At 42.9% G+C, this 18,750-nt stretch overlaps 1 protein-coding gene across 49 annotated transcripts in view; it reads left to right on the forward strand.

The window, feature by feature from the left end:
* PARD3 (par-3 family cell polarity regulator) overlaps positions 1-18,750 on the forward strand; it is a 704,173-nt gene that overhangs the window by 102,775 nt on the left and 582,648 nt on the right. For all 49 annotated transcript variants that reach the window (XM_067030330.1, XM_067030326.1, XM_067030325.1 and 46 more), the window contains exon 2: positions 6,828-6,929. In XM_067030330.1, the coding sequence (XP_066886431.1) occupies positions 6,828-6,929 (102 nt within the window). The remainder of the gene's footprint in view (positions 1-6,827; positions 6,930-18,750) is intronic.

The raw sequence follows: 18,750 nt of genomic DNA on the forward strand, positions 1-18,750 counted from the left end.
ACAGCGTTTATTAGTTGTGACTTCTCGTCAGCAGCTTACACGCTGAGTCTCAGTTTTTTCATCTGAAAATAGGGATTATAAACCCTCCCATCACATTAGATAATGCACACGAATGCAGTGCAAATATAACTGGTGGTTACTGCATTCTCGTTCTTGCCTTGGCTCTGTCCCGAGCCAGCTCTGTGATCTCTTGTACATGATTTCTGTGGAGTGGGGCTGGAATCGGGGAGCATCCATGGCTCAAGCAATCTCTATGTTGTTCTGAAAGTGATGTCACAGGTAGAGAGGTCAATAATGGGCTGCTTTCCCACACTACTGGGCTAATATGCGACCCTATGAGAGATTATGTGCTGGTTCTAATAAAGCAAAATGCCAGAATGTTATTTCCTTGAAGTTGGAATTCACCTTTGGTTTCAGGCTGCCTTTTTCTTTTTTGATTGACATATTAAATGAAGCCATCCACTCTTCAAGGGAGGCAGCAGGTTTGTGGTTTGCTCTGTTGTGTTGCTGTGATGAGGTGGTGGCATGGGCGTTGGGTGTGGTTTGGGGTGGAAAAGTGGGAGTGCACTTACCTTGAGGCTAGTATTTAATGGTGGTCTGCTGTTGAACAGCAGCTGTGTTTTCTGCCTTTACTGAGAAGGCAACAAAAAATCTGTGTAATGTTACTGCAGCAAAATTGAAAATGGGTCCTGTGGTTTGAATTTATACATGATAGGCATTTTTGCAGTGGAAATGATTAAAGTAGCTAAGGTCAAAATCACACGTATAGTCGGCCCTCCGTATCCGTTATGTGTCTCAGATTCAATCTTATCTACAGATTTCAATTGAAATTATTTTTAAAAAATTCCAGAAAGTTCCTAAAGCCAAACTTGAATTTACCACTTGCACAGGCAACTATTTACATAGCGCTTACATTGTATTCAGAGGTGATTTAAAGTAGACAGGGGGATATGGTAGGTTATATGCAAATACTACACCATTTTGTACAAGGGACTTGAGTGCCTGTGGATTTTGGTGTCCTGGAACCAACCCCCCTACAGATACTGCGGGAGGACTCTACCACATCTGTCTTGAAATACCAATGATTCATTAAAAAAAAAACAAAAAACACTTTGGAACATACTTTAAATGTCTTGTTTTTGGTTTAAGTAGATTGGAGAGATACTTAACCAAGAGTATCTAGCACGAGGCATCAGTCCTCTTGACTGTGCTCTTCTATTGACTTGAACGAGGAGGTGCTTTCTATCAGTAATTGTGATGTCATTACCAATGGCTTCATTTGTCCCGAGACACAGTTATCCTCGGCTCACGGGATGGACGGTTGCTAACCTTGAAGCTGTGTGCCATGCGCATTATTTTAAGGCATTTTTCCAACGGTTTCTCGTCTTTTTGCTTCTGAACATTATAGATGTGCAGAGTGAGGGAGTTCTACCGGGATTTTCTCATGAAAAAGAGCAGCGCCTCCTATAGAGGTTGCCGTTTCCAACTCTTGTACCCGATCCTTTCCATATTCTCCTCCATATTTCTGTGTGAGGGCTTATGTCGGTTCTTCTTTTTTTTTGCAGGGCTGGGGGTGGGGGCGGTCGTCTGTCTTTTGACTCAATGTGGAAGATTTAACCCTGTTTCACTGCCCTGGGAGTGCGTTGCCCCCCCCCCCCACCACAGACTCTCTCTCTCTCTCTCTCTCTTTAGACCTCTTCCCCCCAAAGTAGTTATAATTTTGATTAAATACTTGACGTTCACACTATTTTCCGTATTACAAGCTTCCCATAGCTGAACCATGTATGATAGATACCTTGATTACGCTTTCTTTCCTTCACAAGGTTTGTGTTTTCCGTGAAACGAACAACTTTTTTCCCCCCATTTGGTTGGTCTTCTATGAACTTGCAGCTAATTCCATCCCAGCTCTTCCAGCTGTGAAGTAGCATCTGGGTGTGTCTAGTTGCGTCGGGTCCTCTCCCGGCCTAGTCTTGGGGACGGCTCCTGGCCGGGCCGCCCCCCCGGCAGATCTCTCCTGTGTCTGCCCCCTGCTTCACACGCCATGCCTTCCTCACTCACGGTCATGTCTTGGGTTTCGTCGGTGCACATCCTCTAGTGTTCACTTGAGAAAGGTACAGAGAGGGTAAGTTTTTAGAGGCACTGCATTTCTAAAAATGTCCTTTTCTACCTTCACTCACACTTTCCTGGTAGTTGTTGGCTGAAGTCTAGAATTCTATGTTGTAGACAATTTCTCTTAGGAATTTTGAAGTCAGTATTCTATTATCATCTAGATTTTGGTGTTGCTCTTGAGAAGGTCCAACCCATTCTGATTTCTGATTCCTTTTCCCTTTGTTGTGGTGACTTGTATTTTACTTTTTGGAAGTTCCTTCCTTTCTTTCGCCCTCCCTCCCACCCTCCCTTTTCTGGCATCTGATTCTGCTAAAACCTCACCACAAACCTTTCCCAAATCTTTTCAGTGAACGTAATCTTTTCCTCTTCTGAACTCACAAAGCATCTTTATGTTTACTTTTCTCATGACTCACGGTCTGTCTCTTTTTAACTCTTTGTTTTATCTGATAGATTTTAATTTCTCACAGTAGGTAATGATTGTCAGTGCTTCACACATAGTAAATACTCAGTTCTTTTGGATCAACATGAAGTTTCTAGTCTTACGTTTACAAGTATATTCTCATTTGAAGATTTGACAGGATGTAGACCATTGCCGTGCACCATGGTTCATGCACGAGTGGGGTGCTGTTTCCATTTGTAGACGCTTTTCTTGAAACGGGCGTAACATATGCGGTGCTTGTGTGTTACTCAGGTCATTACTCGCAAAAGCTCAGTATCTTGTTGTACACTGTGACAATGCTCTTTATGGAGTGTGAGAGATTTCTTGAAATTTGGATAGGAGTCCGTCTTTCATTAGGACTTTCCCTGCACTGTGTTCTCTTCCTGTGTCCCGGGATAGGGTGGGTATCAGCATTCTTTGTAACTTGCATCTTATCAAATCTCTGTGCTTTCATTCCAGCTGGTCATAGAAATGTTCCCTCCATCTTTTTTCCCAGTCATCTTGGGGTAGAAGCAGTGATTCTGTGTGTGGTTTTGCCTCCCGATTTCGTCTCTGGGCTTGGATCCATCCTGGGGAGCCTTGTCTGGCGGGGACATTTGCTTCTTGGTAGCCCTCTCTCCAGCCACTTGTTGGACGAACCCTGTCTCTCATTTCTTGCTCATGTGTGATGGATTTTTGTTCATCATACTGTAAACTTATTATTAGTGTTTAAATCTTTGGTTATTTTATATGTACATACTGTAAGTGAAACTTTTTTAAAAAAAATTGAGTGTTGTGTCATGTTTGTTTTTTAACCCAATGACAGGTCTACAGATTGTAGAATTAATGTTTTGGGTATTTTTAAAAGTAGCTTATCACAGCTTTCTGTTCAGGTACATTTCTAAGTTTCTACAGCCAGGACAGCAATGATTTCTGTTATTATTTCAAACTTAGTGTAGACTGACACAAAGTGGAACCAACGAATATGGTCTAAATTTTTTAGAAAAGTTTTCCCTCACGGGTACTTGACTGTTCCTTGAAAACACAACGAGTGCTCTGGGTATGGAGAGAGAATTGTGTGCCTGAAGGCTGTCAGTTACAATCTCCTGAGAGACTCCTCTTCCAAGGAGTTGTATTTCTCAGTGGCAAAAAGCCTCCTTCCTGGTTTTCTGACTCTGCGGGAGGAGGTCATTTTCACATGCACTGCTCAGATCTGATTTTTTAGTGTGCTGTGCTCTCTCGAGATTACTGATGATTCCCTCTCGGTGCCTTCTCTCCAAATGGTCGTTTCCATTCAGCACATGGTATGGAGTGACATTTAATAAGCACCAGCCTGATGAATGCCTTGATATGGTGTTGTCAGGGCTACTTGGCATAGCTGACCGTTGAATCAGGACCTCTCTGGAGGCAGAAGTCAACAACTGAATCTCAGAATTAGACAAGCCTTGATCAGATCGTTGAAGGATGATAAGCCAAGTTTGCAGAGTGTTTCAAGGAGGAGGGAGTGACCAGCGGCATCTTATTTTGCTGATAGACCAAGGAAGACGGGTCTTGAGAACTCCTTTAGCAACATGGAGGCTGTTGGTGACCTTGATGGACGGTTTTGGTGGGGAGGAAGCCTGATTGGAACAGGGTTATGGGAGAAGAATCTGAGATGACAGATCTTTAAAAAATTTTGCTGTCAAGCGGGTCGAGGTGTGGTAGCTCGAGGGTAAAGTAGGGTCAACAGAAGATTTTATACTATTATTTTAGCATTTGGAAAAATACAGTATTAACAGCTTTTAAAGGCTCAAAGTTGATATCTGAATACTATTTTCCATACTGTTATGGCTTTAAAAAATTTTATTGAAGTATAGTTGAGTTGTGTTAATTTTTGCTGTACAGCAAAGTGATTCAGTTACATATATATATATACACACACATATATATATACATTCTTTTTTAAAAAAATATTCTTTTCAATTACGTTTTACCATAGGATATTAAATACGGTTCCCTGTGCTGTACAGTTGGACCTTGTTGTTTATCCATCTTCTATATATTAGTTTGCATCATACCATTATGGTTTTTAGAGACATTAACAGTGAGGCTGGAGATAGCGCTCCAACCTTTCTTGGGGTGTTCCGGTCAGGAGAAGCTCTTGGAGAAGAGGATGGCTGAGGAGACTTGATGGATGGGAATGGTCAGCCTGGGGGGTAAGGTGGGTCCCCAGGCACTGGGCAAGCGAGGAGGGGTGCAGTTATACAGGGCACAGTGCGGGCTGTGAGAGGGGAAGTGGTGGGAGAGAGGCTGGACGGTAGCAGGTTTTCAAGTACCAATTTAAGAGGTTGGGAACTCTTTAGGAGGGAATTTATTTCAAAGGACTAGCTCCAAGTGTTATAGAAAGGCAGTAGGTTGTGATCTCATGTGGAAAGAGTGAGGAGGGTTAAGAGGCTTTAAGAATGTGTTTTATAAGCTACATGTTAGAGGTCAGCCTGCTTCTGTGTGCATAAAGGTGTTTTAGAAGTGAAAGCTGATATTTGCGTTGATTAGGTCATCCTGCAGCTTGCCTGGGGGAAGCGGAGGGCAGGATGGATCAGTGGTAAGTGGCTGGGGATGGTGCCTTTCTCTTTATTCACCCCCAGGTTATTCATTTTTCCTCATTTCTCTTGGAGAGTTAATACCATTTGGTAAGGAAGAGTAGCAGTATAGTTTGTTTCAGGACTTTGTTCTTCAACAGCTCAACAATTCTAGAAATGACAAATTCTGGAGACTTTCTGGACTCACAGCAGTGGGTTTCTTAAGAACTCTCTGGATGACATTGTAACCAGGGAATTACACAGAGTAAGGACCAGTGAGTGAAGGGGATGCCAAGGGTATGTGTGAGTGTGTGTGTGTGTGTGTGTGTGTGGTGTGCGTGGTGTGTGTGTTTTCTACAAGCTTACTTTCCGTGCTCTGGATGAACAGTTGATTTCAGCCCTGAATCTATTAAAGAAATCTAGATAGATAAGGGTACAGAGGAACTCTGGGTTTTTGGCATAGTAGTTTTTATGATAATGTTTAATAACTTTGAGAATTAGGGTCTGGACTGCCTTCTGTGCTGGTTAGAAATGACAGGGATTGATAATTCTGCATTTTGTATGTGTTCCATTTTTTTGTGATTCTTAGTCATGGCTCTCTTAAAGATGCCCTTGGAGGGCTTCAAGGGTATGGATTGCCTGACCCCACCCCTGGAAGGTCAGAGTCAGTAGATCTGAGTAGGGTCCAGAGTCTGTATTTTAACTCTCATTAATCTTGTGCCTCCTCCATCCCAGACTTTCCTTTAAGAAAAAACTGTACCAGACATCACTGGTTAGGCTGGGGAAATGGAGTGTTACCTTGAATTGGACTTTTTATTAGTAATTCTGTGCTGTGGATGATTTCGTAGCTAATGGCAAAAGGTATAGTTTAGTATATTTTCATTTAAGTACACAAGAGAACGATTATAGAAGTTTAAGAACAACTGTGTTCTCTCTTCACATAATTTTAGAGCTTGATTTTATGTTACATTGTGTGTATATGTATGTGTGTGTATATATATGTGTGTGTGCACATGCATGAACGTGTGTGCACACACACATACCCCAGGTAGAAGTGTGTAACACTTAAAATGAAGTCTTTTCCCTTCCTTCTCCCCCAGTCCCACCCCCAGGGATAAACATTGCAGATTTCGGTGTGCATCTTTGGAAACTTTGCTGTATGCACACATACAAGTGTATGTAACTTTGTCTTTACAGCAATAGACTCCAGCACGCGTGCTGTTCTGAGTTTGCTTAGTTCACTTGTGGTCTTAACATTCTTCCGTGTCAGTATATTTAGACCTGTTTGTAGGGGTTACTTTGAGCCACCGAGGCAGGCAACCTCCTTTTCTTCAGATAAGCTGTGACATGAGCTTTTCAGACACACAGTATACGTTGCTGGCTTATTAGAATATCTCAGTAGATTGGATTAGGAGGATTCATAAGTATTTCATATTGGACCATGGGAAACCCAGCATAGCTCAGAGGAATTAATAGTTCATGGGCAGTGAGTTTTGCTCGTTTCTGCAGTTCCTGTCACCATAGTGTATTGGCGTCTGAGCCAAAGGGACGTGCATGCAGGAGTGACTCCAGGCTAAAAAAAAGAAAATGGACTCAACCAAAGACAGGGAGCCACTTGAATTTTCAGTCAGTTGGGATATTCTCGATGAGGTCGATTTCTTTTCACGGCAGGAGGTTATCCCCATGTGAACTGTTGCGTTCGCTTTTGGTGATGCTGACTTGCTGTCTGTTCTTTCATACAGGATCCAAACTACTGGATACAAGTGCATCGACTGGAACATGGAGATGGAGGAATTCTCGATCTCGACGACATCCTCTGTGATGTGGCGGATGATAAAGACAGAGTGAGTTCAAGTCAGGAGAGCGGCTCTGAGCGCGTTCCCTGAAGGCAGGGGGGCGGGGCGTGGGTTCCTCCCTGTTTCAGACACATGTATTTTAAAGGACATTTGGGCCACTTATACTGGTATGTTTGTTTTATAATAAGTGTCATGAATCTTCCCAGGGTATAATGATTTTCTTGATACCTGGGACTTAACACTAGGTTTTGAACTTTTAAAATTGCAGCGTTTTAAGTGGAAGTATCTTTAAGAGGTTTCCATGCCATCCCCGCCTTCTTTTAACCAAATGTAACATCTTTCCCGACAACTCAGGCCTGTCATTATGCTCAGTGTTTCCCTGGGCGACATACAGAACAGGTCCCTGTTCTGACCCCAGAGGTGGCCCGTCCCAGCAGCTGGCATGGCCCGGCTGCATCTCAGCATATCCTCCCGGCGGGCTTGGCTTTCAGGAAGCCACCCTTTCCTCGGTGGCTCCTCTCCGAGTGCTGTCACACCGCAGCAGCATCTTCACTGTTGGCTGTGATGGAGGCATCACTGGCCGGCGTCCGCCCTCCTGTCTGTCCTCCTTGAGGGAATGAGGCAGAGGAGTGACTCGGAACGTGTTAGGGACCTGTGGCAGGATGTTGAGCTCTGGCACAGGAGTCAGCGGATTCTTGACTGCTTGACTCCAACTTGAGCAGGCTGTGGCCGCACCCCCTCGTATCTGACCTGCTGGGAGACGCTGGGAGGGCTGGCGGCCGCATCCTCACCCGTCCGTCCCGGCCTGTGATAGCTCAGGGTGGGCTGCACAGCGAGGTGACTGCGTGGGGCCGAGGAAGGTACATCTTCCGGTGCCCACTCCTCTTCCTCCCGGGAGCTCCAACCGCTGGCCCCTGGCCTCCGGAGCTGTGGGCTGGGCGAGCGCGGCTGCCGTGCCTACGCACGCCTGTGTTCCTGACAGCGTAGCGCCTGGCTCAGAACCGGCCAGTGTCTTCTGTGTTTTCTTGAAATCTTAAGGAAAATGAAAAATTCCAGGGTACCAGGTATTGTGTAATGTCACGGATGTTTGATGCACTAGCCCCTGCCGTAGTGGGGTTTGTTCCCTGCAGCGGCCGTGGGCTGGGAGCTTGTGGTGTCAAAAATGCAGAACTTTCCTGCCTGTCTGTGATTTGCTGCTGTTTCTCCTGGGCTCAGTTCTCCTTGTCAGGCTCTTCTGTGAGCCAGGAATAGGGTGGCTCTCAAATCCTTTTCCTGCAAATCCACATGAAGAGCATCCTCTAGAGACTTAAATTATAGTCATCTTATTGTGCAGCTCAGCTCCAGAGCTTAAACGACAGAAATTTATGAAGAATCTAAACAGGTTGCCCTTTCCCAGCCATAATGCTGTAAAGAGATGAGCTAATGTGTTGTACTGATCTTTTAATATTTTCTCCTCTCCCTTCCTCTTCCTTTTCTTTTTTCTTTTTCTTTTTTTGGTGGTTTTTCTTCTATAAAATAATACAGCTTCTTATGAAGAAAAAGAAACATAGAAAGAAGGAAATAGTCACCTGTGACCCCCTTGCTGCTTAAAGCTCATTACTGCCGCTATTTGAGTGGGCTTTGCATCCTGACGCTTTTTTCCTTCAGAGACAGACACACACTTTTTCCTCTTAAATAAAAAGGATTGAGCAGTAGCCTGCTTTTTTGGAGTTGATTATAAATACATTTCCACATCCATTAACCATAGCTGTGCCGACATAACTGCACAGTATTTTCTTTTAGGGATTTATGTGCTCTTTCATTCGTCCTGTTTTGGATTCTTGGATTTCTGTGAAGGAAGCTGAGTGGTCCAGGGTGTGTCTTTTGCACCCAGCAGCAGTGGTGAGCATTCCTGTTTCTCCACCTGTTTCCTTCCTTCCTTCCTCCCTCCCTCCCTCCCTCCCTCCCTCCCTCCCTCCCTCCCTTCCTTCCTTCCTCTTGAAGTGTAGTTGATTTACAATGTATGTTAGACTCAGGTGTACAACAAAGTGATTCAGTTATACACATATACATATATCCTTTTTCAGATTCTTTTCCATTAGAGGTTATTAGAAGATAATGAAACCTGTTTCCTTTCTCATTGAACACAAATGTAATTTCCCCCCAAGTTGGTGCCATCCTACTTTATTCTTCAGCCCACGTGGTATAGCGCCGGGCAGGTTCATGGAGCACAAGTAACGCTCCTCCCTGCACCCCCACCAGTGTTCACACTCCAAACACAGTTCACATTTTGAGTAGGTAGAGTATTGAGATGTAGATGTTCAGCCATAGGATTTTTGTTTGTTTGTTTTGCGGTACGCGGGCCTCTCGCTGTTGTGGCCTCTCCCGTTGCAGAGCACAGGCTCAGCGGCCATGGCTCACGGGCCCAGCCGCTCCGCGGCATGTGGGATCCTCCTGGACCGGGGCACGAACCCGCGTCCCCTGCATCGGGAGGCGGACTCTCAACCACTGCACCACCAGGGAAGCCCCAGCCATAGGATTTTAAAAAGAACTTTAAAACCATATTGGGACTTATTTTATGGCCTTTTTGGTGGGCATTTCATGGGTACTTGAAAATAACATGGATCTGCAGCTGTTGGATCTATAAAGATCTACCAGGTTAAGGGGTTTGATGTTCTTGTTTAAATTTGGGGGCAATTTGTTACTCAGCAACTGAAAATAATACACTCTTCTTTCAGCACCACCATTAGATTGCACATAAAAACCAAAAATAAACTGTGTAATCTAAAACAGCTGCATATTGAAATCATAGGATAAACAAACCGTGTTTTAGATTTTATATTCTTACGTGAATTTGATGATAAATCTACATTTTCTGGAATCTTTTCTTATATATCCTATGTAGGTTAAAAAAATCTTTTAACCTGAGAAAAAGGTTTTAAATATTAGTAAGTGAGATCAGTTTTCAGACAATTTTACATCATGTAGATTAAATTCAGTTTTCAAATAGAAAAACGGTAGAGGGTACAAAGTACTGCTGACTAAAATAGTTTTAAAATCATTGTTTTATTTGTTCAGAAATATTTAAATATGTGTATGTGTATAATTAATTTAAATTTTTGAAGGAGCATCTTAAAGCACCCATTTTAAGTTATAACTGTGAGAATATAATTAATCCAGAATCCCAGCACCCAGATTCACCGATGTTGTTGGGTGCATTATTCAAAGTGAGGGATTGTGTGTAGTGAGTTGTATGGCTCTTTTCCATGGTTCTGAAATCTGATTTAATCACCCTAGAGTGTTTTCAACTTTTCTTGGCAGTTTCTCTAGCTAAGGATCTTGACACCTATTTTGCTTTTAGGTTAGAAAAACATTCTCCTAAACAATAAAATACCTCTTTAAAAACATGTCCTCGGGCTTCCCTGCTGGCGCAGTGGTTGAGAGTCCACCTGCCGATGCAGGGGACACGGGTTCGTGCCCCGGTCCGGGAAGATCCCACATGCCGCGGAGCGGCTGGGCCCGTGAGCCATGGCCGCTGAGCCTGCGCGTCCGGAGCCTGTGCTCCGCAACGGGAGAAGCCACAGCAGTGAGAGGCCCGCGTACCTCAAAAAAGAAAAAGGCAATAATTCAAATGATCACGGAAGAAAATTGAAGTATCTATTTAGCTGTAATTTTGCTCATTATCCTTTAGTTATTAGAGTTCAACGCACAGCACTGAGGAATTTTTCATTTAGTGCCTGTACGATTCCAGTTCCAGGGTTTACCCAAATGTATTCAAAGTGGCGTGAGTGTGGGTTGTCTTGCGTTCTTGGAGTAGGTTTGATTTTCTGAGACATAGACTATCCTAGGTCTACTTTGGGTATGAAGACGTGCCCTGTTTGTTTGTTCCTTCTGGACATTGCTGCTTCCAGGCAGCGTTGTCATAATGCTCTGTTTACTCTTAGGATCTGACTCTCAGTCTTCTTCTCATTGACATTCCGCGAAATCGTGAAAAGCTGACGTGGATTTCACGCCATCCCCAGCACTGTTTACAATAGCGGTAATGGGAGCCTTCCTGAGTGCTGCGCTGCGTTCTTTCTGAATTTCTTCCTGGTTTGCTCTTCATTATTTATAATTTACTATCGGTGAGCCTCTCCCAGTTCTCTGTCCCTCCCGTCATTCCCTCTGTGAACTACAGTAAACTTAGTACATAGACGACAGAGTAAAAATCCTGGGCATTCACTCACTTCTCCCTCCAGTCTGGCACCTCACACTGACCTTGGGTGGCAACAGGTTTCAGGGGGAAGTGACCAGCACTTAGAGTCGTGCAGGGTGGGTGCTGTCCGCGGGGTGGATCAGCAAGAAGAGTATCTTTTTCTCACTCACACCATTGTCTTCTCGTTTATGTTTTTGGTGCTGAAGGTGGTTTAAGATGTGGCATCAAGCATTTCCTCTGTCACATTGGGATGTCATTTTGTTTTGACCTAGAACGATGTCATGTGTGTTCTGTTTTGGGGATGACCTTTGGAAATAATCTTCCACTATCGGTGTCTTGCTTTTTTTTGTAGGAAGGGTTGGATGGGATAGCAATGTACATTCTTTGAAGAGCTTGTGTGTTTGGAGTGGGGTTCAGGCACCGTGAAGGGTTGTTGTGGAGACTGTTGATTGCTGCTTGTTGGAAAGGAGCCAGGATTCTCTGGGGGACAGTCTGGCCAGTGTCCTCATGTAGAAGAATGTGGAGAAAAAGAAACTTTTAAAATATATTGGGATTGTGGGCAAGCAGCGATTTCTACACGTCGGTGAAAGCTAGCACAGAGGCCCTTATGGAATAGACAAGTCAAAGCTGCAATGTTGAACCGAAGCTGAGTGTCCCTCCTCCTGCTGGATAAAGGTTAGGTAGAGAATTTGTTCAAACCAGGGTGCCCGAATAATAATAATAATTTAAAAGATGGCACGTATAATAATTTTCTTTGAAAGAAAAGACTTGTAGTCTTTTTTTTTTTTTCTTTCAGTATTTTAAATTAATGTAACCTGTTTGCTGAGCACCTGTTGTGTGCCAGGGCATTGTGCTTAGTGCTGTGATACATTGTTGAACGAAAGTAACCATGTTTCCTCCTCTCCTGGGGCTTATGATCTATTGTGAGAGTCAGAGTTTCTGATAGATAATGATTCTGAAGAAAAGGAACGGTCCTGTGAAAGATGTGCCAAAGCTCAGGGTGAAGCAAGACTTGCCTTCAAAGAAAATGTGACACAGCTGGACTCTGGACAGCCAGGTGAGAACGAGGGGGGGTTAGGTGATCAGATTAACATGGCAGAAATATCCCCGGCTGAGTGTGTCAGAAATGAATGGGCAGGAGGCAGAGTGGACCCCGGGGGGGGGGGCCTGTGTGTGGGTTTTGGGGGAGGTGGGAGACGGATAGGGGGGACAAGGTGGAGAGGTGGGGAGTAGGTAGATCTGAGGTGGCTTGACAGGTAAATGTGATGGTGACATTATTCCCCAAGGCAGGGAGTGCGTGCTGCGGGGGGTGACTTGGGACGCAGTGGGGAGATCAGGATTTAGTCCTGGTTTTAGTCAGTTGGGGTGCCTTGGAGGAGGTGTCGGTTAAGCAGTTGGATATTTGGGACAGAAGCACAGACAAATGTGTGCATCTGATATAAATTTGTTAAAAAATGAGATTAAAACAACATTCAAAATATGGTCTAATTTTAGTGCAAACAGTTACATACATTGGAAAGGGTTTAAGGGACCGACTGAAATAGTTATCTCTGAGGGTGGAATGGGTGAAAAACTGGGGATTTTGTTACTTTCTGTTTTTTAATTTCTCCATAATTCTCCTGCCTAATTCCAGTATGAAGAGAGCATTAGGCAGTTCTAAATTGAGGTTAGAATATAAACATCTTTTTTTTTTTCCTTTAAACTTTAGTATGAGTTGGCATAGGGAAGGAATGATTTAAAGAGTTTGCTAACTTGGAATTGAAATAATTTGTATAAACAGGCTTCGTTTAACTAGATGCCTTGATTAATTTCCTCCTAAATGGATTTCTTTGAGTTAGGTTCTAAAGAAGAAAATATTTAAATTAAGTGCCAAGTAGAGCAATTAAATGGCTAATTAATTAACTCAAAGGGATTATTTGAGTACCGGTTTGTCCCCAGCTGGTCAATTTGTGGGTGGGTGGGTCGGGGAGCACAGGGCCAGGTGTAGCAGAGGTGGTGATGGGTGAGGGCTATTAGTGCAAAGGAACAGAAGAGCGGACCCGGGCCCTGCACGGCCCCTTGGAAGCAGTAGGAGCTTTGGAGGGCGGCGGGGGGGGGCGGGGGGGGGGACGACACTCTCTGTAGAGTCTTGGCTTGTCAGCCTTCCCGAGGGAGGCAGTGAGGACTTTGCTTGGCTGGAGCTGCCCGGTGAGTCAGGAGGAGTGGGGGGCAGTTATCATGTTAATTGTAGGCTAGGGCTTGGTTCCCTGGTCTGCTGCACGTTGCTTTTCTATTGCTCCATCAGCAAGGCGCGTCTTCTCTGGGGGGTCCGGGGAAGGAGGCCATACTGCCTGTGTCTGAATTCTGGCCCCGTGACTTCTTTACTTTTATGAGCAATGTATTTAATCTCTCTAACCTCAGATTTCACATCCCTAAAGGGAGGTTAATGATTGTAACCTACCTTACAAGGTCATATTGAATTTAAGGCTGAGAATTTGTGTTCCGGTCTCAGCATTGTGCTTGGCAAAAATAGGGCCCCAGGAGATGGTAATAACTGTCATCATTGCGGGTCACCGTTGCCCCCACCATTCATTGAATTAGGTGAACTAGTCATTCTTTAAATACCAGTTTCTAATGGTTTAAAAACAAACATATAAGCCAGGCTATCGTAGGTATTTGTTTTATAAAATGAATTTCTGTAGATAATCATTTTCATTTACGTATTTTACATTCCTGTCACTTTGAGGAGAGCTTGCTGCATAATAGGTGTTCAGTAACAGTTGAGGGAAGAAGTATGTTATTTTCTGCATCTTTAGAATTTGAGGATTCCTAGTATGCTATCAGTATGTATGTTCTTTTCTGAAAAGAAGCAAAGATCCTGGTTTTGATTTTTAGTATTTAGGAGCCAACAAGGACTGTATCATTAAAAACCAAACCAAACCAAAAGTCTTGGAATCAAAAGCAAAGGCAGCAAAGGCAAAAATGAACAAGTGGGAATACATCAAATTAAAAAGCCTCTGCTCAGCAAAGGAAACTACCAATGATAGGAAAAGGCAGCCTACAGAATGGGAGAAAATATTTGGAAACCATATATATATGTGATAAGGGGTAATGTCCAAAACATGTAAAGAACTCAAAAAGCCAATCAGATCAAATAATGGACCGAGGAACTGAATAGATGTTTTTCCAAAGAAGACATACAAAATGACCAACAGGTCCTTGAAAATGTGCTCGTGGCTGATCATGAGGGAAACGCAACTCAAAACCACAGTATCGCCTCACACCTGTTAGAACGGCTGTCATCAGAAGACAGGAGATGACAAGCGTTGGTGGGGATGTGGAGGAAACGGGGGCCTTGTGCACTGTTGGTGGAAATGTCAATTGGTGCAGCCGCTCTGGAAAACAGTATGTACGTTTCTCAAAAAAATCAAAACTGGGGCTTCCCTGGTGGCGCAGTGGTTGAGAATCCGCCTGCCGATGCAGGAGACACGGGTTCGTGCCCTGGTCCGGGAAGATCCCACATGCCGCGGAGCAACTAAGCCCGTGAGCCATGGCCGCTAGGCCTGCGCGTCCGGAGCCTGTGCTCCGCAATGGGAGAGGCCACAACAGTGAGAGGCCCGCATACCGCAAAAAAAAAAAAAAAAAAAAAAAAAAAAAAATCAAAACTGAAACTACCAGAGGATCCAGCAATTCCTCCTCTGAGTATTTAGCCAAAGAAAATGAAAACATTGTCTTGAAAAAATATCTGCTCTCCCATGTTCATTGAAGTATTAGTCACAATTGCCAAGATATGGAAACAACCCAAGCGTCGTCCATCCATGGATGAATGGATAAAGACACCCACACCCACACCCACACACAGAGGACTATTATTTATTATTCATCCATAAGGAAGACCCAAACCCTGTCATTTGTGACAACATAGATGGACCTTAGGGAATTTATGCTAAGTGAAATAAGCCAGAGAAAAAGAAGTATGTATTGTATGATCTCATTTATATGTGAAATCTAAAAAAGGCCAAACCTGTAGAAACAGAGATTATAATGATGGTGGTTACCAGGGGCCGAAACGTGGGAGGAAAGGGGTGATGTTGGTTGAAGGTACACATTTAAGATGAATAAGTTCTGGGGAGGTAATGAACAGCGTAGTGATTAGAGTTAGTAATACTGTATAACATGCTTGAAAGTTGCTAAGAGAGTAGATTTTCAATGTTCTCACCACAGAAAAGGTATGGTAATTATGTGACACGATACAGGTGTTAGCTAATACTACGGTTGTAATCCTCTTGCAGTGTAATAAGTTTATCAAATCAATGCTTTGTACACTTTAAACGTACACAATGTTATATGTCAGTTACATCTCAGTTAAAATTGGGGGTCAGGGGGAAGGAAGGCCTTGTTTACAGTTTTAAAATATTACTTGTCCAACACTGACAATTCTCCAGAAAAACAGCACATCTCAAAACAAGTGCTCCAGAATAAATGCTGTGAAAAGCTGTGTTATAATAACTTTCAACTTTTAAAATGTTTAGCCTAGGTTTTCTTTTCTCTCCTATCTAGAGTGAAATGTATGCAATTCAACTTTTCATGTATATAATAAATTGTTATCATCACAAAAAGGAAAAGAAGGAGGAAGGTAGATGACTGTTGGTTTCTTCCTCATTAATATTTTCTGAATAATTGGAGAAGTAATTATAAATGATAAACAAGATCATCCCATTCATTCATTCATACAGTTATTCAGGTATAATCATGTAGAAAGTAGCAGGTTTTTTTTCCTCCTGGATTTTATAGTAAAAGAGGAGGAAAATAGGAAGAGCCTGGACCCTTTGATCCTCTTATAATTCCAAAATAAGTCAACTAATAAAACTGAAGCCTCATGTGTTATACACTGTAGCAGGATATGGCTGTAACTTTGTATCAGCCCTGAGAGTTGGATAGATGGTAGTGTCCGTGGTTTGAGAAGAGGGAGAACCAAATATACTTCCTGAATCTGCAGATCTCTTTTGCTTCTTTGGGCGATTAACTGGTCCCAGATAACAAACATTTTTATCGTTGGTTGGGGCTGGAGAAAGAGGCTAGTTTAGCTAGTAAAAATATATTGATTTTAACGACTGTCTTTAATTTTGTTAGATTACTTATATGTAATCTTCTTTATGAGTGTTTGTTAAAATGCCGGGAGGTTAGTGCCATGTATAATTGTATCACAATTATTGATTATTATCACAGTTATTGATTATTATCACAATTATGGATGCTTCCTGTTCATGTATCAGACTAAAATTACAGCATCTGTTTGAGCAAAGGTTAAGCAGATCTTACAGATTCATTCATTCCTTCATTCATTTCATCTTTCTGACATTCATTCAACAAACACTTTTCAGTCTCTAATATACTAGAGAAACAGCTGGAGGTGCTGAGGGAATATCGTTGGCGGGGGGGGGGGGGGTGTCCTCTTATCTCACAGGGCTCTCCTTGCAGTGAGGAAAAGAGACTCCAAAGGCAGTGAGTCTGGGCAAGGACAGCTCTCAGGAGGAGACAGGTGGGCTGATCTCAGTGGCTGAGAAGGAGCCAGATCTGGGAACAGCTGGAGGTAGAGGGAACAGCATGTACAGCAACCTGACGTGGAAAAAAGGGTCCTGGATCTTAAGCAAATGCGTGTGGCATGGATGCAGCAGGCAGCTGGGAGAGGGGACATGGTGGGGTTGGAGAGGAAGGGGGGTATTAAGGACTATATTAAACAATTTGAGATTTGCTCCTAAATGTAATAAAAAGCCCTTAAACTGTCAAACTGAGAGGTGATACAATTAGAGGTGTATCTTAGAAGGTTGCTTCGGGAAGAATGCATCGTAGATGTGAGCAATGAGGGCAAAGAAGGTAGAGTGAGAGTGATTTTAGAGTCTTAACGGGGAGCTAGGTGGGGGTCCTTTGGATGTCCATTTCATTTAAATGCAAGATGTCAGGGTTGGAGACAGTCAAGTCTCTTTCCTATTGAGATATTTAACTGATTTTGCAATGCCTTTGAGACATCCAAGCAGAGATGTTAAGTAGGTCATTGGACATATAGTTCTGAAGCTCAAGGGAAAGATTGGAGTTGGAGGTATGAATTTGGAAATGACAACTATATAGAATAGATGGTATTTAAAAGCATGTGACAAATAGCGTTTCCACGTGGCAAAAATTTGCAATCATTCTAACCTAGTCATTCTAACCAGTCTTTATTGGTTCCTCCAAGGGTACACCCCCTCAGCTTAATACTTGCCTTTCACTGTGATGGAAAATCCTAATAACATTTTAATTAGGAAATTAGTATTAACATGTGGAAAAGGAACTCAAGTTCTTCGGAGTCAAAACAATTGAATGAGAGTAACGTGACATTTAGATTTGGAGGAAAACAACTGAGTATAAAAGGCTATAAAGAAGCAGCTCAGGGAGATGACTTGTCAGACGTGAGGCGGTGGCAGTATTATTTCTAAGACACACACAGAAAACCCCACTCAGAAAGCCTCGAGAAACTTGTGAGTGCTACAACCATTTGATCTCAGATGGCAAGCACCTGACTGCCACCCAGGAAAGGGCTTATTTAATATAATAAAGGCACATAGTATAAAGGCAGAAACTCACCTGGAATAGGGGGACCCTAGAATCTGTATCCTGTATTTCAGAATTCTGAGAGTCCCTGCACTGGAATGCCTAATAGATTGCTTACTTTCTTACAAGATATTAAGCAACACTTCTTTTCAAGGGGACAGTCACATGGTGATTGTCCTCAGGGATTTTGTTATTAGCAGTAGTGTGTAGTGTCAGCAGAGATTTCTCCGTACGGGGAACTTGAGACTGAAACCTAGCTGCAGTCACATCATCATTATTATTTATTTTTATTATAACAGCATCATTTTCTTTAATTTGGCTCAGACATGTTTATTGAGCAGCTGTTCCATTCTGGGCAGAACTTGAGATGTTGAAGGGAATAGGAGATGCTTGCCTTTGGGGATCCATCAAAAAACAGGAAGATGAAAATGCTAACAAAATATTTTTCATCTAAAACACTTTTGTTCCACATTCTAGGATTTGGTTATCTCTTTTGTCTCTCTCTTTTTTTCTTAGTCCCATTTAAAGTAATTCCAAGTACTTTTAAAGCAAGAAATGGTCCATAGGTAGGTGAGAATATTCAGGCTGGATAAGTTAGGAGGTATGTTCAGCATCCAGACCAGAGATGCTTCGAATCCCTGGCAGTCTAGTGGTTGAGAGTTGGTGCTTTCACTGCCGAGGGTCCGGGTTCGATCCATGGTCGGGGAACTAAGATCCCACAAGCTGAGCAGCACAGCCCAAAAAAAAAAAATTAAGACTTTCCCTCCTCCAGAAAGGCAGTCTTGAATAAAGGTAATTCTGCCTTCAACTGACATAGCAGAAGACTACCTTGTTTATTAACATTGTCCCCTTTAAAATTCCCATACTCTTATGATTTATCAGCTAGACATTCTGGTGTAGGCTAATCTTTGGTTATGTAGTTTTTCAGTTATGTAGTTTGTTTAATGATTGGTGTGTGTTTTAAAAAATAATATTGGTGTACCACTTGTTACAAAAATAAACTCTTGGGATTATGAGCTGAATTTAAAAAATATTACCTTGACTGTACTTCCTTTCAGTCCTTGAGTTAGGCTGTGTGGGTCCCAAAGCACTGAGTTTTGTGGGGCCCTAGTGTTAATAGTACCA

Source organism: Kogia breviceps, chromosome 3 (assembly GCF_026419965.1).
Source record: "Kogia breviceps isolate mKogBre1 chromosome 3, mKogBre1 haplotype 1, whole genome shotgun sequence".
In the NCBI taxonomy this organism is placed as follows: Eukaryota; Metazoa; Chordata; class Mammalia; order Artiodactyla; family Physeteridae; genus Kogia; species Kogia breviceps.